At 39.0% G+C, this 23,114-nt stretch overlaps 1 protein-coding gene across 34 annotated transcripts in view; it reads left to right on the top strand.

The window, feature by feature from the left end:
* The first annotated feature begins 2,784 nt into the window (after window positions 1–2,784).
* Window positions 2,785–23,114, top strand: part of SGCE (sarcoglycan epsilon) — a 32,865-nt gene continuing 12,535 nt past the window's right edge. For 7 of the 34 annotated variants that reach the window (XM_085566860.1, XM_085566842.1, XM_085566895.1 and 4 more), the window contains exons 1-5: window positions 2,785–2,981; window positions 11,152–11,256; window positions 17,808–17,965; window positions 20,660–20,732; window positions 21,563–21,761. In XM_085566860.1, coding sequence (XP_085422986.1) covers window positions 2,873–2,981; window positions 11,152–11,256; window positions 17,808–17,965; window positions 20,660–20,732; window positions 21,563–21,761 — 644 coding nt within the window. In that variant the 5' untranslated portion in view covers window positions 2,785–2,872. Of the gene's footprint in view, window positions 2,982–11,151; window positions 11,257–15,062; window positions 15,186–17,807; window positions 17,966–20,659; window positions 20,733–21,559; window positions 21,762–23,114 lie in introns of all 34 variants that reach the window. The other 27 variants (XM_085566711.1, XM_085566731.1, XM_085566739.1 and 24 more) reach the window with 7 other exon arrangements.

Below are 23,114 nucleotides of genomic sequence, written 5' to 3'. Positions count from 1 at the left end.
ACAAGCTGTTGTGTTTATATCACTTCATTGTAGGAATGTAAGGGTAGAATTCTTAAGTGCACTGCATTAGGTAAAGTTTCCCAGGTGAGTCAGTCTGTCTTGCAGGGCTGGGTCAGTGATGTGTGCTTTGGAATGCCAGCCTCAAGATACACTTATAAAAAAGACAGATACCCACCCACACACGTGCTGCCAGGAAGGAAGCAGTGGGACAGGGCAGGCTTTTGTGGCACTGCTTTCCATGTCCATGACCTTTTCTTCTCCAGAGGACATCATAAACATGTTTTAGATAAATGGACACTTCTTTCTATGCAGAAGTAGCAAAGCACTGAGCACTATTACAGTGCTGCTACTACACTAAAATGATGTTGACTGTTTTATAGTGTATAATATTTCAACATGCAATACTTGGAAATAAAATGGTAATTAATAAGCTGATGACGGTACAGATGTTTACAAAAATTTGACACTTCACTAGCATTGCAATTATTGTTGGAGAGCTATAGTATATTATATAAACTTGTTAGTCTAAACATTACTATCATAGCATGAGCTGGCTATCCAAGATTCTTATGGAACAGCTGCATCTGTATGGCTTTCTATACCTACATATGGGAATGAGCAAAAAAATCACATTAATTTCAGAGAGGAAATAGGCCTACCCAAAATCAAAAAATGTCATGGAACAGAACAGTACTTACAGGCACAGGTAAGGGAAGGAGTGTGATTTCTGCTCTTAAATATCTTTATAGTCAAATTAAAATTTAAATATATTCTGAAAGTCTCTGTGGAACGAGAAGAAAAGAAGTGCTTTATCTAGGATAATGAGTTAGCTGACTAAAACACCAGACTATTTTGCATCTTAATGTCAGGCAGAATATTTATACTGAAGAGCTCTTGCTATGTAAAATTCCTCTTCATGAGATGGATTTATGGAAATTTAGAGCTGTAACAAGACTAAAGATGGATAGGGTGAAGTCTTCTACAGTTGTCTTTTTTCTCCAGATTATAAAGAGTTCAATAAGGTAAATACAATTTGAGTAAGACAGATTATATTTCTTTCTTCCAAATCTCAAAAGCATACAATTATTATTACTTTTTTGCAAATACATTTGGCTTGCTAGAGTGGAAATGCTCATGAAATTTCATGAGAAATTAGAATTCTCTATGCAAAATGAAGGAAGGTTATTTTCATGGATAATGGAAGACTTACTACAATTTTCAAATAGCAAACATGACAGTCCACTAGAATGAGAAAATAAAAGTAAAAGCTCATCTTTTTGTTGAGATGGGCTTTTGTTGTGGAGTATGTAGTTCTAGTACAGGGACTACTCTTATATGAATCATTCAGAAAGCTGAGAGAGAGTAGCTCCCCAGAAGAAAATGCAGTATTTACATAGCACTGTGTCTTAAGCAGTTATATATGACATATACATACACCTACTCTCAAAATACATCACCATTGCCAAGAACTACTTTTGACAATATTCTTCCATCCTCCACAGGGAGATTTGCTTTCACAGCTCAGCAAAGACTGCCATAGCTTTTGAGCTATGCCACAGACATTAAATGACAGTCAAAAAATCAGTAGAGTCCAGAAAGCATAATGCAGACAGTGGAAGTGAGACAGCATGGAATGGTCAGACCTGACACAGGAAACTGGATGCAAACCTCCAAACACACATCAACCTGGATCCGGGACCTTGACCAACCCCTCCCACTCACAATTCTACCAGCTGCAGGAACAGCTGCTGAACACTGGAAGAAACAAACCAGCTTTATGTGGAGTAAAGATATAGGCTTAAAATAAGGTAAATTAGTCAGAAAACTGCAGTTGCAAGGGCTTTTGCTGTGATCTCCTCCTCCACAGCCCTATCTGTGTACACTAGGCTAGCCTGCCAGGTGCCCTACTATAGGTGTCACAGAATCACAGAATTGTTAATATTGGAAGAGACCTCTGGAGACCATCCAGTCCAACCCCCTTCCAAGGCACAGTCACCTAGAGCAGATCACACAGGAATGTGTCTAGGTGGGATCTGAACGTCTCCAGAGAGGCAGTCCATAACCTCTCTGTGCAACCTGTTCCAGTGCTTTGTTGCCCTCAGTGTAAATTTTTTCCTCGTACGGAGGTAAAACTTCTTGTGTTTTAATTGATGGCCACTGTTCCTCATCCTGTTGCTGGCCACCACTGGAAATAGCCTGGCACCATCCTCTTGGCGCCCGCCTTTGAGATATTTAAACACATTGCCGAGATTCCCCTCCCAGTCTTCTCCAGACTGAAGAGGCCCAGTTCCTGCAGTCTCTTCTCATAAGAGATGCTCCAGACCCGTAATCATCTTTTTGACCATCTGGTGGACCCTTTCTAGTATGGTAGGGTAAGGTGTTCAAAAACCTCCTGTTGGGAGGGCTTTCACCACGATGTTTCCCAAGAGCACAGCACACTCGGGTGCACCAGGCAAGCCTGTGAGGTGCGGGATGCCGCCCTCCCCCGCCGGGTCTCCAAGGGACGGTGCGGGATGGGCTGGGCTGGGCACCTCAGCCGCCGCCTTGCCCCTCTACCCGGGGCACCGCGGCTTCGTCCCGCCACATCTGCACCGCGGGGCGAGGCGGGGCAGGGCAGCCCCGGCCCTGAGGGGAGCCGCGGCCCGCGGAGCCGCTCCCTGCGGAGCCCGCACCGAGCAGCTCCGCTCGCCGTGCCCACCCCGCCATGGCGGCGGCAGGCTGCTCCCGGCATGCCCGGCATTTCCCGGCCGCGCTGCCTGGAGACGGCCGCCGGGGCGGGGCGGGGAGGAGCGGGGCGGGAAGGGGAGGATGCTGCGGCCGCCGCGGGGCGAGGCGGCGGCGGCAGGAGTAGCGGTGCTTGGCGGCGTAGAGGATGCGGCGGCGGTGGTGCCGGCAGCAGCAGGCGGAGGAGCGGGGAGCGATGCGGTGCTGCGCGGCGGGGCCGTGGCCGCACGGCGCCCTCACCACGCTCCTGCTGACAGGTCGGTCACGGCGCGTCTCCCCGCGGCGAGCGGCGGCGGGCCCCCGCCGGCCTGCGTCGCGCTGCTCCCGCTGCTTCAGCTCGGAACCGCCCCCGGCTGCGGCTCGCTGCGCGCCCCGTTCCCGCTGCTCCGCGCCCCTGTCAGTGCGGGCCGGGCTGCCCCAGCATCCCCGCATGCCGCGGCTCCCGCGGCTCCCGGGGGACGCTCCACAGGCGGCGGGGGATGGCGGCGCCGCCCCAGGACCGGCACGGCGGGCCCGAGCGCGGCGGGGCCGGGCTGAGGGAGCCGGGGGCGGTGGGCGAGGCCGGAGCGGGACCGCCGGCGGGGCGCGGGGCCGGGCTGAGGGAGCCGGGGGCGGTGGGCGAGGCCGGAGCGGACCCGGCCTGGCTCTGAGCCGCTGGATGGCGCGGGAGGCTCCGCTCCCGGGGGCTGGGCCGGGCCCGCTGCGCTCCTCCGGTGCCCCGACCCGTGCCTGACGCGAGAGACGGGCTGTTCTGAGCACGGGGGTGTCTTTTCTGTTGCCCTTTTTCTTCGTTATTTCCCATCTTGACCACTTAGTCCAACCGAGCTAGAATTAGGAATTCAGAAAAAGTCTTGATCCTGGTCCCTAAAAGCTAAATAATAGCTTTCATGCAGTAGGCAGGTTTTTCCACCTGCAAGGTTCTTCACAGTGAAATACATCAAACGGCTAGCACTTAATAGCAGGCCAGCCACAGGACTGCCTTTGTGAGACTTGTTACACCAGGAATAAGTTAACAGCAGGAAATCTATTTGGGTTATTTTGAGTTCTGAGAGGTGTGTTATCTGCAAGCAGTCTGCTCTATATCCTCTTGAATAGTATCTTAGGTACCCTCCTAGTACTTCTTTTACTTATGACCATACTTGTCATAGGTTATTAGCAGCAGAATTACGGATACTGGATATATTAAAGACATGGTAAGAACTTAAGTGCAAAGTTGTTCAACGTGAGGATAAAACTTCATTTGTTAGATGCAAGACACTGCTTTTCCCTTATGTGGAGTTTTTCCTGCCTCTTCTCCCTTCCCCTCCATGACTGATTGTGGGATAGCAACCAAGCAAGAACTAGGACAATTGAAAATAAGCTTTCAGTATCAACCGAAATAATGTTTTTAGAAAGGTCAGCTAAGTGACCTTATAGAAGCTGAGTTATGAGCTTAATCCACAAGTCCTTTCCAGGCTACATGGTAAGAGAAGAGGTCTTAAAGCTTTTTCATGATAACTTTTCCACTTAGACCTTTCTAAGTTTGATTCAGTGAGATTTCATTAGTTAAAACAGAAAAATATGTGGTTTGAAACTGATGCAAAAAAGGAGGCATGAACTTTCATTCAGTTACATTCTTTTAAGAATATCAATATAAAATTTATTTTTTGGCAAGATGGAGATTTGTATTATGTTCCTGATCTGAATGAAGCTATCCCAGGAGCTCACCTGAGCTCCCCTCCATTCTTCCTAAGTAAAGAAGTTCCAGCCTTGTCTGCTGGCTCAAAGATGCATTGCCCAGCATGAAAATCCATTATTTTGAATCCTTATCTTAGGTAAACTCTACAGTACTGCAACATTACTTAACAAGGCAAGAGACACCTGACAGACAAAATGGTATGTGAGAAGTAGCACAGGACTTCTAAATAGATTTCTTTTAGTTCTCCTCAACTAATTTGGATTAGTTTTATTCCATTTATGTTGTAGCACTTCATGTACAGAAGAAAGTTGACTTATGCTTTTTGCATTTCTTAAAAACATATGAAAAAAGGCTTTCTAGAAGAGGATAACTGCTGTCACAAGTCAGAAGGGTTGTCTGCCTCTCACTTCTCCCTGTCCTCCTTGAGGCCAAACGTTGTTTCATCATCCAGGAATTTCACGAGAATTAAGAATTTAAAGGTTGTAAGAGTGATTTCAGTTGCTCCTCGGGGTCTGGTAGAGTACTCAAATTGAAGGCATTGACTCCCAAATGCAAGCTGATGATGCTCCACTGCTAGGAAAACATGGGACTTTGTTGTGAGAAGTGATATATACGATTAAGCATTTTTTGCTAGAAACTAGTTAGATATTGTTTGACTCTAGCTTTATAGTAACAGACTTCCTAGAAGTTTGCTAAATTACACTAGTAGAGCTGTCTGTCATGTTAGTTTGGCAGAGCAATGTGTTGCCCCCATATTGTGTATCTGCAGACAGAGCGGTTATCAAAACCTTGAGTGACTGTGGCCAGTGGTTTTGCCCTGTATTTCTGGACTTAGAATCAGTTGTCAGTGCCCATGTTGTCCCTGGAACCCCTGTTTCATCCCAGGAATAGGGAGTTGTAGAGCAATGGAGTTGTATTCTCCTTTCCCTATAAAGGGATCAAAATGAGGAAGAAGCTTATTAGTTCTCACTTTGCAAGCTGTGGTTATGTGGTCACATTAATTTGTCATGAGGCTGCGCTGCTGCCAGAAAGCGTTCTCCAGCCCTTGCACAGCTAGGGATTATTTGCTGCTTTCCCTGGTGACAACTTGTACAATGATACTGTGGATTGGGTCACCTGGCTCAAAACTAGTTGATCCATAAAAATAGTTCAGTGAAGTGTATGTACTGCCCAGGACTGGTATGGGATCCACTGGTGTGTGCTAGGTGATGAAGAATGTGCTGGGAATGCCCCCTTTGAGCAGGGCTGCAGACGTGCCTGTTTAAAACAGCTGTGAAAGCACTGGCTGGGGCGGGGATCTGGGAGGCTGAACCAGATCCCTGCACTTGTCCTGCTGTTGACAGCAGAAGTGCTGTTGGCAACACTCCTCTGCTAAGCCGCACCCTGTGCAAGGAGGAAGAACATTTCACAGATGGTCTGGTATTTTCAAACTAACATCACAGCACACCTGCTCTTTTTCCTGATGTGGGTGCAAGCATAAGGGCAGAGAAGCAGGTTTCCTTCCAGCCAGCCTCTGGATGTCTGCCTGCCTATGAAGATGCTGCCTGTACTAGTAATCTGAGCCAGGTCAATATGTACAATCTACTGTCAATAGGTACTTACTTGAATAAGTAATTACAGGAGGGAAAAGTAGCCATTCCATTAATATGCTTTTCATTACAGAAACACATTATTTATAGGCAGTACATGGAGACATCTTAGAGGTCCTAAAGCCAGACAATAAGAAGTCAGTTTTATGGCGCAAGATGTAACTGTTCAGTGCATAGATAGGCTTATTTTTGCTCCTTAATGTCTTTAAATTTGGTTGGAAGTCATTAAAATACTTCAGGAATTGCAGTCACTGAAGTAAAACTCTTTCTTTAGAAGAAAGATTATTTCCAATAAAAGAAAAAACTATTTAAAACCTAGACAAGAGTATCTGGGGTTTTTTTTCAGTATCTGGAGAGCTTTTGGGTTCTTCCTGAATAGAAAGTGATAAATTTACAGCAGTCACTGAGCGTAGAGTGTCTTCCTTGGTAGACTTCTAGATGAAAGAAGGGAGTTGCTAGTTTTGATTACTTCCATAGGAATTTGAATCTGTGTCTAAATGTTGTTACAATTGCAACACAAACAGACAAAATGCCTTTTAAATGTAGGTTATTTTAGTGACAGTCCAAGCCATGAAAATGAGAAGTTAGAAAGAACAACCTACTGAGCAAACAAATCTTAGTGTATTGAAATCAATGACTTTTCTGAATCCCTTAGTCTTTCAGAATAATTGCCACCTCAGAAATCTGGAATGCATTTGCTGGGATACCCTGATAGTTTGTATCATAAGATGATAGAAATGTAGGATACATCCTGGAATAGCAGGCCACCAGGGTGGCCTGGCCAAACCCCTTGGTTACACTCGGGCCAGAACCACAGAAACTGACAATGTTTTCCTCACCTTTGTGGAAATACTAACTTAATTTGGTTCTCTTGTCAGGCCTGCAGTAGGAAGGGGAATGGTGGTGGTGGGTAAATGGTGCTGTTAATGAATCATGGGGGTTTTGTTCTCCCAGTAGTTAATTTGTAGCATTCCCATGGATGCAAATGCTGAAGTTTAACAGTGAGACTGACAAATGCTTTATTCAGTTACTTTCCTGAATGATTTAGGAGAAATGTTCTGGTGTTACAGTAACTAGTGGGTAACGCAGGAAGAGATGGAAAACCATTGTTTACTGAACAAACATGAATAAGAATAGAGACAACAAACATTTCTGGGATTGATTTGGACTTTTATGTAGTTTGAATAAATGGAATGTAGAGGCACCTGAGCAATCTTCAATGGAGAACTAACACAAATTAATTCCTGTTTCATACATAGTACCTGCTATTGAAGAAGGTTAGAAAATATCCATTCTCAGTGTGAATTTTGACTGAGAGAATCCCTTCTAATTAATAGTAAATTTCTGCCATATACTACCTAGTAGGCAAGAGGACAGTGCATGGAAGTTGGAAGAGGAGGGAGAGTAGCTGAGTGCTGCAACTTCTGCCTCCTTTTATGGATGATGTGACCAACTGGGACCAGTTGATGTGACCACCAGTGGATCCTCAGTAACTGCCTGGCTACGAGCTCTGATTTCAGCTGTGGGCCAAGCACCTTGCATGTGTTTTTTTCTTCATAGATGTTTCACTTCAACTTATGGTGGCAGTTTCTAACTGTTTTGCTGTGTGGACCTCAGCAGTCCTTCAGAAAAATGTGCTGTGTATGGATCTGCACTTCCAGCTCAGAATTCAGAAGAAGGAGGACTGGGCCAGATGGCATATGCAGTAGAAGAGTGCAAGGTTAGATTTTTGCAGCAGGGTTGTGTCCTAAGAGAGTAAGGGGCGGTGTAAGCGTGGCCCGAGGCCCTGGTCTGTGGCATCAAAGTAACAAGCATCTGTTGATGTCGGGTCTCAGGGGAAGGTGGAGGTGTAGGAGAAAGGGGAAGTGGCTGGATTTGATAGCTGGAGCTGTGTGCTGCTTTAATAGTAGGAGAGATGGGCTTGAGATCCTACTTCAGAGAAGGAATAAAAGGATAGGTAGAGGTGCAGGATACAGTTTGGAGATCAGAGTGCAGTAAAGGAATGGGGAAAGTGAAATTGGTCCATGGTACTTGTGTCCTTTTTTGATTGTTACATCGTCGGAAATTGTTGTGGGTATCCATGCTGTTAAATATTTAGTGGCTGAATATTATGCAAATATACTTTAAAAAGGGAAAAAAATAATATAAATGAATATAAATGTGATTTTTATTTATAGCCAACACAATTAGAATTAAAAAATAATTTAAAGAAAACATAATTGCATAAAGAAGAAAAAACTGTGATATGCTTCACCAGGGTGTGTTCAAGTCCCAGGCACAGAGCTATGAATTGCTCTTGCTGTTGAAGGCAGTGGTGGCTTCTCCAGCAACTGTGGCAACATGTGTAACACACTGAAGAACCTGACACTATTAACATTCTTTTCATCATGAGTACAAGGCTGATTAAATTAATTCTAAACTGTCTCTTTGATAAAATGCATAGTTTGAATCCCTGCATTCTGTAGTATAAGGTCTCTTTTGTCATCTTTTAATCATATTCATATCTTCCCAGAGCCTTCCTCGTGTTGTCAGTTGCTTTTTGAAGGCTCTGCCAGACAGAACATTTGAACAGTGATCCTATCTGTGTCAAGTACAAAAATAAAGTCTGCATGTTCCTCCTTGATGTTGCTGTTTACATGTCAGCTGTTCTATCCAGTGTTCTGGTGAAAGCTCTGTGCAACCTGACTTACTTCTCTGGGTTGTTACCCAAGCTGAGCATCCCTGAATTGTGTGCTCACAGTATGTGTTTGTTCCTGCTGTGCAGTTACATTTTATTCTATTGAAGAGCACATCACTGATCACCTTTCTACCAGACAATGCAGACTGTTCTGTCAGCTCTATTATTTGTCAGTCTCCTAGCCTTTGTTTTTACCTGCAAATTCTATCAGTATATTTGATACCTAGTAGTCATTCTTTGTCTCCCTCCCCATCTCCATCTCTCTCTTGCCTCTCCTCTCCACCGCAGTTACAAAAGGCTAGTGCCAAAAACTTTTTGAGACCCACTAGAAAGCTCATACAACAAATTAACTTTTTAGCAGCCCTATTCTTTTGATTTTCACATCTGTCCTTTTAAATCAAATCAACAGTGATATATATGAAAGCATCACACTATGAACTCTAGGACTGAAAACAGGCATACTGGTTCTTTTCCTGTTGCCCTGTGAAATGCAGCATAGCATGGGGAGGTAGGCAGGTAACTTCTTCAATCCACACAGTCAAACCTAGCACAACTTGGAACCCAAATGAAAGACACTTACTGATCATTTATATTGAAAAACACATTGTGGAACTTGTCTTTATTTATTTTTATTTTTTTATATTGCATTTAAATATGCTAAAATGATTTAGTATCTACTTTTTCAATTGAAGTGTTAAGTGACAAGATGTATAGCTAAGGGTAATGTCATTATTGCTGTCTTTATTAGGAAAAACTTGTGGGTTCACCAGAAGTGTCTTAAAAGATACATTAAATACTTAATTAGGATTAAATAAGGACTGTGATAAGTATAATAATTTTAACAAGAACTGTGATAACTCTAATACTTTCCTTCATTTAATAATTCAGTTATCTAATCTTGTATTAATTGTTTTGTCTGGTACTGGTGCTGGTTCATAGCTGACAAGCCTCTGATTGCCCAGCTCATCCTGTTGGAATAATGGAACAACTTTATTTGATCTTTTTAGGAATTTCTTGAGGTTTTCAAGAATTACTAATATTTACACAAAGTCCTATGCAGTACTAAATTTCATAGTCCCTAGGATGTTATTATATTAAGACTTGCAATATGTGCAGATCAGTTCAGCAGGGAAAAAGTTGTTAGAAATGTTATTGTGTTGGTATGTTAGTTATTGCATTTATAAAATTATTAAATTTAATAAATAATAATATTAAAGATGCATTAAAATGCTATTTTAATTACACTTCATCCTCAATTCAGTTTTAGATGTTTTGTGTAAATTATCAATAATAGATATCTGTCCTACATGTGTAGATTGAGTGTAGTGTACTTTTATTACTGCTTAAGCCAGATCTGTTTGGCCTCCTGAATTCTGTTTGAAGAATGTCTTATCACTAATTTAATAGCTGCTTGGTGTAACAGGTCAGAACTTTCCACAGATGTTTAGGTTTCTTCCATGTACTGTGCATGTTTTCTAGTAAGTGTTCATTTCTTCCTGCAATCTGGTGTATCTGTACACAGGTACTGTTCCTTGATGTTTCTGATATTGCTGTTTTTACAAGGATATTAAGATGCTAGTCCAAAAATATCTTTGATCCAGGGTTTGACATGAGTTCTCACTCCCAAACAATTTCAAAATAAAAATACCTACTCATTATGGCCACTTTCCCTTTCCTAGCATCTGACTGCAGTTCCTTCCCTCTGCACTTTCAGCTGGCACGTAATTGTACAGCTGCTATATACCTATTATTCATCACAGAAGAACAGGAACAAAGAGTGGGAAGTGAGGAGGGAGCTTTCTCAGGCACCTCTCCTGCTGGTGAGATGGAGTCTTTCTGTCAGCTCCACAGTTGCTTTCTATCTCCAGTAATCATTTACTCCTCCCTCACTGCATTTAAAACTTCCACCTTCAGCTGCATGTATGCAGCTGATTTCAGGCTGTGTTCTCGTTGTGTGGGATGTAGGCAGCCATTTTTAATGGGGTCTTTTTTCAAAATTGATTATTGGTTATGCCTGCAAGGCAATCAGCCCCATTTGTCTTTATATAATCATCATTATAAAAGCAAAGCTTGTTTACTTAAATTTCCTACTTTGACCAAAATATACCACTCCAGTGAAAGCTACTTTATATATTTTTGCCTGTATGTGAGGTTTTGTCAGTGCAAACATATTTATTAGAGAATGCTCTTCTTCATCTTTGTTATCAGTACAATTATGTCAGCAGAAGTGTCTGCAGAGGTGTAAGTATTTAATGTAAACTTAGCTTTTTTGGAAAAATGGGTGTCAAGAGGATGATTGTCAGAAAGATTATTATATATTTATATATTCAAACCAAACACTTCTGTTTTTTGACCTGTGGTTCCTAAATTTTGACTAAAACCAAAACATAATGTAGGAGGTGTCTGATCCCATCTGATCAGATTGTTTGTGGCAGTCTGTTGATATGACTAATTTTTTTTTGCATTTGTTTTATTGTGAAAAGCTATTTTGCTAAGCTCTGCTGATGGCAATAATGGAACTGTTAACTGGACGACTAAGCAAGCCCACAGTTATGTTATCAGCAGAATAAAGGCTGTTCAGAAGAATGGTGAGTTTAGGTTGTAAATTTAAATACCCTGTTGGTTCAAGCAAACCTGCTTTTAATATTACTCTTGCTTTTCCAGTCATGTCCTTGTTTTAGGAGTAGGGTGCTATTTTAAGGTAAGTAATTTGGAAAACTTTACATTTCTTCTATCTTCAAATATTCACAGACCTGCGTGTTTTTGTTAGTCGTCCCTGACTTTGTTGGTCGTCCCTGACTTTTCCTGTTCCTGTAGCTTTGCTTGAAATAATGGCTGTATTTATACCTAATACTGCACATTTTCTTATCATGGCTGGTTGCTTGAAGATACCTCTGCAGTTTGCTTAATACAATAACTTCTCTGTAACAATTTTAAAAAGTCTTATCACACATGAATGTAAAAAGGCTATTTTACTGTCATTTATGCAGGTACACATCAAATACTGTAGCTAGTGCACAATGGCTGAGAAGAAGCTTTGCACTTATTGCTTATCTAGGCGGGCAATCTGCATTGGCCTCCAGATCAAGTTATTTCTGGGATTGTTCTTCATCTGCTAAATATCAGTGGGGAGAGAACGAATTGAAATTTCTAGGAAAAAAACCTCAAAAAATTTCCAGGTGAATTCTTTCCTGAGGATCATCAACACACAGGCTGCAAACAGCATGGTGAAACTTCTGAAATTTCTGGAGATGGTGGTTTTTTGTTTCTGGTAACAGGCTCTGAGATGCAGGCTGATAAAATCCTGTCTGAATTCCTAGCTGTGCCTGTATTCAAGACCTGTAAGGAGATCTTGGAATCTACAGAAAGTCCTCCAAGTGATCTGGAAACAAGAAAGAGAAAAGCAGTGCTTTCAATGTAGCTGATTCTAGGAGGGATCTGATGTGATCCTAAGTAATGAAGATTTTTAATTTCCCATGATTAATATTACAGAAGCTTTTCACAGTCCCTGAGACTTTTATCTACCACAGGGAATTTGCCCAGACAATTCACAGCTGGCAGTCTGCTATATTAGATTAGTATCTATTTGTTAAGTATATTCAGTTTCATCCCTAGATCACCCAAGATGATGATTACACATTCATCTCGTCTCAGTCTCATGAAAATAATCAAGGGTTTTAAAAGCTTGTGAAGAAAGTAGCATTTCACTTGTTTCATTACTGAAAGCTAGTGATAGCTATAGTAGACTGGAGACTCATAATTTTCCTTCTGGTTTTGAAGAAACTTCTTGGCGGGAAAACAAGGAGGACACCTGTGACAAGGAGGGCAAGATCTTCTGAGTTTTTAGTTACCATACTTGTGTCATTATGATGTGTTTGTCATTACAAGATAAAAGAGGTTTCTGGGATTTTTCCTTCTGAGAGATGTTTCTAGACTTCTGCTAAGGTCAGTTTTATATCTGCATCAAATCCTTAGTGGTATACTTATTTCAGCAGCAGGGAATGTCTCATTGCTAGGAATGGGCAGGCATTTAGTGGTGGTAATAGGTTTCTTATAGCAGACAAAATAAGTGTTACATGTTTTTTTTTCAGTAACTGCTGGTTCTATTATGCTTGCTTCTTCCTGAAAGAATTGCTTACTGAGAAAAAATGCACATTTCTTTTTCACTCTTTTTCATTCTTCCTGTTTGAAATGGATTTTCATTATAGAGGAAAAGCATCAGAAGTGGAAACATGAATTTTTCTAGGTATTTGATGCACTTTCAGCCAGCCACCATATTTTTGTCAGCTCTTCTGTTCTATTAATGTTACTTTTTTAGCTTTTCTTGAAAACATTTTAAAGGAAATTAGTGAACTTCCTTGTAGTGTTTACGACTCATTCATGGAATTGAGTGCAGAGGTTTTTTGGGTAATAATTTACTGATTTTAAGTAAGTAAATCAACGATGTTACTGTATATAAGTCTACAGATTGAAAATTACAGTAACTGTTTTATTAACCATACAGAATTGTAACAATTCAAATTTCAGGATCATTTTAATTTTGTCACAAAGATAAAATTATTAGAAAGGTGCTCTGTTCAGTATTGTGTTAAAAGTGGTTTTCAAAAAAGCAAATGCTGTGGAATGTGATCAGTAGTATATCCAGAGTTATACATTCTGCAACATTAAGCTTGAAGATTGGGGAGTATGCAACTAAATGTGGAGGTCTACATTACAGATGTTTACATCTCCTCTCAGATGTCTCTGCAGTCCATGGAGATCTAGTCAGTGTAGCCTGGAATCTAGGACATGATTCATCTCACTTTACAGGAGAAATCAAATAAATCAACCCCTAGAAGCATCTGTTTCTTCTTCACTGACTATAAAAGGAGCCTGACTAACTTAGTGGTGGATGTTGTTTCTGTAGGCATCTAAAATTAGGTGAGAGAGATTCCACTCAGAGTACGTGGTGCGAGGGCTGGAATGCATGTGATTAATGCCTAATTAATGGTGCCTTTTTAAGCAGATCTCAAGTAAGAAAGTTGGTATAATTATAAGGCTGGAGAAATTATACCAGGATTAAAAAATTACACCAGCACTGAAGAATTACATGAGCTTTATCGACATTTCAAATGTGTCCTGCTTATTGATCCAAGGTTGAAATTAGCACCTCTGGGACCTGCAAGTTTATTCCTACAAGTGTCTTTTGGAGTCTGTCTTTCCCATGGCAGCACCTCCGTGCTGTATGGCCTATAATTTACTTTTGGAGATGTGATTCCTCATGAAGTTTCTTCCAGTTTGGCAAGCAAGGCTGGTAGCTCTGTGTGGTTGTCTGTGATTTACCTCTGTGACTTACCATCTTTATCTACTACTTTTGTAATCTTCATCTCACTGACAAAATCTATTAGCAATGATCAAGACTTTTAGGGCATTAAATTGAAATTCAGTAGTAGTAAAATCAGTAATGAAAGCTATAATAAATTTTATTAAGACACCTTGAGAAACACCTACTAAACCAGTATTCTCTGTTTATACTTACATTTTGAAATTTGTTGATAAAGTGGCTTCTTATCCATCTCATTTATTGTAATTATTTCTTCATTCTTCTAATTCATTAAAATATGTATGTAGCTCTGCATCAAAAGTGTTATACCTAAAAAAGCTATGCCCTTGTCAGTGAATTTTGTACTAAATAAAACCTACCCTAATGCTTTTACATATGCTGATTGTTCTGAATTTTTTTAACGTTTTTTGATTCTCCGTCCTGTAAAACGTGGCTTCACTTTTTTTTTTTGGAATCAGTTTCACCTGACTGGCCTATAAACACTCTTGTCCTTTTGTTTTATCCCTCAATACAAGCTCAACATCTTCAGTAAAGGGCTCTCTAAGCAAAGTTTGAGTATTTTACCCTTGCTATGTCCTTTTCTGCACAAGAATTGAAAAATCTGCCATTTCTGTTCCGTGGGGAATGACAGCTGTAAATTTGTAAGGTTTCTCTGTATTCCTCTGTTGCTTTCTCTATGTAAAATATCAGGAAAACACGACTGTGTAATTAATTTAATGGACTTTTATCAATGTAATATTTAAAATAAACCAACTATAAAATTAAAATAGCCTTCCTCATTTTTTTTTAATTGCTATAAAAATAAAGAGCTTATACAACTTTTGAAATCTTGACATAGGCAGTTTTGTTTATTGCAGTCTTGGAAAGGATTCTGTTGGGCAAAGAGAGGGTTTGCTCTATGTTCTGTTCTTAAATCTACGTAGCCTTTTAAAAATCTTATTAACAGGTGCCTAATATTTGTTGCTTTCCTCCTCCCAGATGCCCGCATTGCTGTTGAAATGCATGAAGTTACCTAGAGCATGTCTCATATTTGCCTTTTTTCTGTCTCTTATCTCTCCTTCTGCTTTTCAGTGTACACAATTCTGTCTAAGGTGCACTCTGATCGGAATGTATATCCTTCTGCTGGAGTTCTGTTTGTTCATGTTTTGGAGAGAGAGTACTTTAAGGGGGAATTTCCTCCTTACCCAAAGCCTGGTATGAGATGCTAAGATCTTCCATATTATATGCAGATACAGATAAAGTATTGTTATAAAAATTTGAAGTCTATTTAGCATACTTCGTGTTTCAACATATAAGATAAACAAGACAGGTTTTAGTTTCTATTGAAATATCTTCAAATGAAATAAAATGTGTAGTCCTACACTTCTAAAATATTCTAGTTTGTGGTTGTTTGTGAAAAAATGCATTTAACTATGTACTGTGAAAAAATGTACTTAATTTAAGAAGGTGTAGTAACCCATTATATATCTGATATTAAGAAGTGTTTCTTCACTTTTGCATTAAATATGAAAATGTGGAAATTTATTAATTGTTAAAAATGCTGTCTATCTGGTCACTGTTTGAGACATAGCATGTATCAGGCTATATGAAGGAGCAATGTGAAAGCATACCATAAATACAAGACAAAATAGAAGATTAAATCAAATATGAGACTTCATAATACTGTTTTCTTTAGTTTTTAAAAATAGTCCTTTGGCTTCAGCCTTCTTCCTATATTTAAGAACAGTTTAATATTAGCAAACAGATCAGTTTTAGAGAAGGAGCTGTGATTTCCTAAGCATGGTTTTGCTGTATACTAAAGCTCAAAGACTGGTGATCACAGGTTAGAATATGTGTAATCAATCTGGTAGGGGTGGGAAGAGAGAGACATAGCTTATCAACAGTGAAAAGGAACAGCCACACATGCTTATCAACAGTGAAAAGGAATAAATATATCCAGCTTATATAAATATGACTATTTTCCTATGATAGGTTTCTCCTATTTTCCTATGTACAGTGCACACATAATCAAAGGCTGTTTCATTAATAAACTTTTGAATTTATTTGAGAGTGCTATTACTAAGACTCAATTTAAAGAAAAAATAAGCTTCTGTTAGCATTGGTTAAGTTTTGAGTAAACATGAGTAAACCCAAATGTTTTAAAAATTCAATCTCTTTGTAAAATGAGTGTTTTTCCTGACATGGATACCTGAGTCTTCATTTATGCTATGGTGACTAGCAGAGTAAAGTGTGCCTGTGTTCCAGTTTTCTCTGTTTTGGCACATAGGTGGAAGGAGCTTGGAAATTTTACTAATGATGGATTGTCTTACACCTGCAGCCTCTTGGCATTCATGTGATTCCAAGGCAATAGGAATCTGGTTTCAGATCCTTTGAAACTGCTGTTCCCACAGACAATTGTGATTATGTCAGAAATTCACACCTATGAGGTCAGGTGTTATCATGATACTCTTATTTTTGTCTGCTAAGCTGGATCATTACCATAGCCTCCCTTGCTGAAGGAAGGGCAAACCAGAATGTGTCAGCCGTGGCTTTAAGAATTTTCCTCAAATCATTCCCATGTTGGGAATTTGTTTAGAGCAGGATGATAGTAATGCCAGGTTGTGGGTTCAAGCTCTGTTCATGCCACTCTCTTAAGAATTGGACTCCATGATCCTTGCGGATCCCTTCCAGCTCAGAATATTGTGTAATTTTGAATTCTGTGATTCTGACTGCAATAGACTAGATTACTGGCATGTCCCGAGAGAATTGTGAGGGAAGTTGTGTTACACCTAAGTACTGGTTTGGTCTGGTTTATTGTACTCAACCAGATGTGGAAACGTGTACCTGAAGACTAGTTACCTTGGGCAGCATATCTCAGTCTCTTTGTCCCTCTCTGGAGGAGATGAGAGCTGTTCATTCTTCACTGGGCTTGGTTCTACTTTCTGGGCCAGCCTGGCTCTTGCCTTCTTTCATCACTTGTCTTGTAATGCAGTTGCCCACTCAAAGCCAAGTTGGAGTACAGGGCAGAGGTGTCTGTGTAGGCTCAGAATGAATTTGACTTGAGTTCCGTGCCTCACCTGGACACTGCCTTGGTGATGAGGATTTGGTAGTGTTCAGGCCTAATTTCATTTACAAAAACTAAAATAAACTGAAGTAAAATCCAGACTTTATGAGTATCAATAAGAACCACAAAAACCAAGGTACTGGTTTGACTTGAGGGGTTTTTACCGTTGGACCACTGTATTTAGTAGCCATCAGTGGCTCCAGTTCACAGGAATGTCTGATCCTTTCTTGAATTAAATTGTTCTCTAAATTAAAGTGATTGCCAGGCTGTTGGTGCCAAAGACCTGTATGTGTATCCTAATGCTAACAGAAGCTTTCAGGCATTATTAATTATGGAGCCACTCTTTACAGTACATTGATTACCTGAATCCATCAACAAAAGTAAGTTGGGAGGGGGAATTAAAGGACTGAAACCTTTGTGCTTTTGTCTGTAAGGAGGTTAGATGCTTTAATTTGAGATGAAACTGAGCTCTAAAATTCAGACCCAGTAGTTACTGAACATGAGCACTTGGCCAAAACTATAGGAAGTACCTGCACATTTATATCTGCAGTTAGTTACACTTTACAGGTATTAATTTCTTAATATCTAGAAGTGCTAAGTAATAGTTCACTTATTTCTGATATGGTAAAGGTTAGTAAATTTTAACTGATTTTTTCATTGTAGAAAGGTTCAGAAAACAAGTGAGAGCAGAATATGATTTCCTAGTTGAAAAATTAAAATCAAAGCATTTAACATTTTCTTGTAAATATTCTAATATAATTTCTCTCATCTAGGTGAAATAAGTAATGATCCTATAACGTTTAATACCAATTTAATGGGTTACCCTGACAGACCTGGATGGCTACGCTATATACAAAGGACACCATACAGTGATGGAGTGCTGTATGGCTCACCAACTGTAGAAAATGTGGGCAAGCCAACTATCATTGAGGTATTTGCTTTCAAAAGTTCAAAAAGATGTATTTTGGTTTAGAGTGTAAGGTTCAGAACTGTCAACAAGTTCCCCCTTGTTTTGAATAGTTAATTACTATTTCATATTAAAGTTTTATTCAAAATACAGAGCAAAAAAACTTTATAAGCAATTGTATTTGGAGAATCATAACTGTAACATTCAAACTAAATATGGGTCAGACTTTTCCCCACTAGATGGAAGTGTTCAGTCAATAAGCAGTTGTGGGGTGTTTTTACTTGTTTGTTTTTGTTTGTTTGGTTGGGGTTTTTGGTTTGATTGGTTTGGGGTTCTTTAAAATTATTTTTCATCAAATATCCCCTTGTTCAGTATTCATGTTTATTGATAAGTTTTATTTTAGTTAGCACTTTTATGAATCTAATTCATATGAGTGTAACAATGACAAAACTGTATTTTTGAAAGTTAACTATTCAAATATTTTAAAGCACTAATTATTCATTAAGCAGCAATTCAAAAGGGAAAAGGGACAATATTTTCTACTGTGTATTTCATAGACAGCAGACTGAATCAGGCAGAGTGTGGTTCAGTATTAAGAAATCTGCACATTAACTTGCTCCAGCCATTTTGCTGCTTCAGCAGTATATTTTTCTTAAACCCTTGATGAGTATTTTTTTTTCTTAAATTGTATTTGATGTAGTTTTTCTTCCTCAAGAATGATAGCTCTGAATGTTAAGTTACACTGCAGGTAGTTTCACCCATATTTAATTTTGTGCTCATGATTCTGTTTTGATTTCCGCAGGAGTAATAATCAGGGAACTGATCATGTGCAGAAGTTCTTGCAGGCTTTGCTTAGTTTTATTTAGAGGAAACCATTATATGAAATTGCCAGTTTTTAAAAGGCATGTGCTTTTAGATTCTAGGATCTATATCAAGACCTCCATTCTAAGCATGACCCCAAGCCATATTTGAAGTAAATCTTGCCTAGCATACAAATTAATTCCTTGCAGTTCCAGTCTTAGATGTGGCTTTTGAATTAATTTTGTGGTGTGTTGGGAGGGCAGATGGCATTTGATCCTGTTCCTAGTGCCCTCTGAGAGGAGTGATTGCATATTCCTGGCCTGAATATAACTTCCATCATGTTATAATTCCTGAGGGGATGTCATGGAGAGCTCACTGAACTGGAGGAGACCTTATGGTTAGGAGAGCCCAGGATTATGCATAGCACTGCAGTAGAGCAGGTAACGTTCTTGAGCTCCAGCTCCTTTGAAAGCTGTGCACAGACAGTTTGTGTTTGAATGAATATTCAGGACAGAGGCAATCTCTGCCATGCCTTCCTGTGGTGTGTGGGCTACGCTGGCAGCTCCTGCTGCTGGACTGCAGGCTCACAGCAGGTACTGCCCTGCTCCTGTACAGAGCTTGTATGACCAGTGGTTTGATTTTCTGGGTACTCATGGTTCAACTGCTGTTAAAGAATCTCTTTAAAAAATTAGCAGAATTAGGACTGGAGAAATCTCAATTTTATTTTCTGTTAATTTTATAATGAAATTGTAATGTTAAATGAGATCTGATTGTGTTGGGTAAGCTTTTCCCTCGTCAGTTAAACAAACCTGCAGTAGTACTTCACAGCATTTTTCCTTTTCATTCAAATCTTTAAAAGAAGTGTAACATCTGTTATTTATTTAATAGTCAGTGTCACAGTGGTTTGTGGCTCTGTTTGCTGAGAGGCAACATAGTTCTGTCACTGTTGTCACTCCTCTGCCTTCCTTGGCTCTTGAAATGAGTGAACTGAAATCTAAAATTAGAAAGAAAATTAGTTTTTTTTCAGTTTATTTCATGAAAGATTTATCACCTTGCAGGGATAAAAAGGTAGAGAAGATAATACTTAATTATATTGATATCCAGCCTTGTTCTGTATTTCTTATGAATGATCCTTAATTGTAGTACAACCTTGGAGTACAGTCACCACTGAGAAGTAATCATTTGTATGCATTTCAGGTATCCTAGATATTTTAACTTTTAGATTAGTATCTTTGCATGTTTTATTAATGAAGGTGTATGTTTCAAAAAGTAAGAGTCACAAATATTTCATCTACCTTCTAGTTTTCACTTCCCCTACATTTTCAAATTCCAGGATTTTTTGAGAAATCTACTTGTATTGTAGCATTATATTTGAATCCATACATGGAGTGAGACTTCACTGGGACCAGAGCTAAAACTAAATAGCAGCCCCAAAGATGGGAATTCCTGGAATCACAACTCTTCTCCATGCAGTTTATTTCCTAGGAGCTATTGATGAATTTAGATCTTACAGTATTGATGGAGGGTGGGGGATTGGAGGCTGTGTGGGGAAATGGAGAAGCCAGTCTGTCCTTATGGTGATTCTTAAAGATAACAGAAGAGAAAGAATACACTTGTATGGCAGAACACTTCTATCTAGGACCAAAATACATTATTTTCACATATTCATTAATTTTATTTGGCTATCGACTGGTCAAGAAAATTCCAGTATCCTGACTTGAAGGTAGTACTGCATTAAATAAATTGACCTTACCTTTCAAATTATATATTAATGAATAAATGGCCATAGGTTTCAAAATAAGGAGGCAAAGAACTTAAAAATTGCTAAGTATTTCAAAGTTTTCAATTTAACTTTCACAGATGTTTCATTTATATAATTTTCATTTTTGCATTGTTTTGTTATCTTTTTCACTCTAGATCACTGCGTACAACAGGCGTACCTTTGAAACAGCGAGACACAATTTGATCATTAATATAATGTCAGCAGAAGGTATGTACAGAATATAGCTGGTTGTATTTTTAACTATCAGAAAATCAGCTAAACCCTCTTACAGGCTTCTGCTTTTTAAGATAAATACTGTAAAATAATTGTCTGGTGTTCAAACCAAGCATAGAGGCACAGGGGAGAAGTAAGAGAATTTTTCTTGCTTTAATTAATTTTGATTTTTTAATCCAGATTATTTCTGTAATTCAGGAATGTTTTTTTCCCTCACAGTAAAATGTTTCCATCTTTGTTTTTCATTAAACTGCTTCTAATTCGAAATTTCCTTTGTCTTTTCAAAGGGACCTTACATGAATGATTTCATTCTTTATGTATGTTGTTTAGTTTTCTGCATTCTCTGTGTACCTTATGCAAGGAACAATTGTGTAGGCAGAATCAGAAAACAACAGATTATGGCATATATAGATGTTTGGACCTTAAAATGAGTTCTCTTTATCATGTTTGCATTCTGGAGTGTCACAAGTTGGAATCCGTTGTTGCTGCAGATTGGTTTTGACCCCCAAATTAGCAGTCATGTAATCATATCTGTTTAATGAAGTTTTACCAACAGAGACTCTTTTCCTCTAGTCTGCTTCTTCATCTCCATTATTTGACAAATAACCGAAGGCTTTCAGCTCAAGTAGCAGCTAATGGTACTCTATTGAATTAAACATAATCACAATAAATTCAAAATTAGATAATTCAAACACAAGATTTTTGAAAAAGTGTATCAATCTTAAAGAAGAGTTCTATTAATCATTACTCCCGATATTTTGAAGATTTATTTTTGGATTTATGGAGCCTTAGTTTAATGCAACACTCTTTTTCACCACAAGTAGATTTTCCTTTACCATATCAAGCGGAATTCTTCATAAGAAATATGAATGTAGAAGAAATGTTGGCAAGTGAAGTTCTTGGTGACTTCCTCGGAGCAGTGAAAAATGTATGGCAGCCAGAACGCTTGAATGCTATAAACATTACTTCAGCCCTTGACAGGGGAGGGAGAGTTCCACTTCCCATTAATGACATGAAAGAAGGGTAAGCATGTGTCCATATGATGGTTTTGCTTCACTTTTTTTTTCTTGTGTTACTCAGAAGCCTAATATTTTTTCAAGTTTTCTAGATAATTTACAATTGCTGTTTTATGTTTTGGGATTAGATATGAAAAGTTTACTCATGTTCTGAGCCCCAGTTATAATATGAGTTTGTGTTAGAAAACACTACAACAGGGCACAGTTCCTATATATGGATGTTATAATCTAAGGAATACTAATAAATTCCATTAATTATAAATGAGTTGGTAGTAAATATGATTTTTTGTAATCCCAGTTTTACTTCTGAGTAGTCACTTGCCATGCTTTTCAAATTTTTAACCATTCCAAATTCATTAAACTCAAAATTTTGAAGCAAGTTATGATAGAGCAGAGACACTTCAATTTCTGAGAGCAGTTTGCATATAACAGTGTAATTTTTAGCTGTAGTCACTGAGTTAGTTATGTGATTCAAGGGCACCATTGACTTTCTTCAGAAAGTTGTAAGATGTCTGGGGAGCTGAGGTTACTGAGTGCAAACTGCTGGAATGGACTGGTTCCAGTTGTGATTTGTAACCATAGATACTGTTCTGAACAGTATTTAACAGGAAACTAGTAAGGATTCAATTTTTTCAAATATGGTTCTGACAGTGCTTTTTCCTGGTGAAAGTGATTTTTAGATCATTTTGGATAACTCAGAGTTAAATAGTATCTAAGAAAGGGATGAAGGTTCAAAATACAAGATGTGTGCAGAAAATACTGGCTTCTTCAGAGCCCTTTTGTGTCTCTGGAGTTTTTGAGCATATTTAAAGAAGAAAGGTGACTTCTGTACTTGCCAGAGTAATAACAGAGTCACTTAATACAAATGGCTACACTTCAAATATTTAGTTAGATAATGCCTACTGTAACAAGTGGCAACTGGGACCTGATTTCCGTTTCAGAGTCCATTGGTACATTATAACCTGGTGCAGCAGACTATTTTACAGCAGTGTTGCATACTAAATATGACAATGAATAATACAATCAGTGTAGTAGCTCATATTTTATGTACACTAATTCTAAATCAAGTATTAGGTTTACCTTCAGCTTTCAGTATTCTGAAGCAAATTTTGTTGGCTGAGCATAGCTACAGTATGGCATCTTTCAGAAGCAGCTGGGGGTTAGTATGTTCATATCTGTATTAGGTTTAGCAATAACTAGTTATTGTGAATTTATTTTGAAAACATGGGAAGAAACTCTAAAAAAATCTATGATAAGTAAGATTAAAAATTTCCTTAAAACAAAATGAAGCTATTGTAATGCAATTTGCAAAAATAATACTGATTTACTTACATGAGGAAGCCACACTCGGAGCTCTTTA

Source organism: Lonchura striata, chromosome 2, assembly GCF_050655825.1.
Source record: "Lonchura striata isolate lonStrDom1 chromosome 2, ASM5065582v1, whole genome shotgun sequence".
Classification (NCBI taxonomy): Eukaryota; Metazoa; Chordata; class Aves; order Passeriformes; family Estrildidae; genus Lonchura; species Lonchura striata.
The sequence above is the reverse complement of the archived record's forward strand: the minus strand, read 5'-3'. Positions and strand labels throughout refer to the sequence as shown.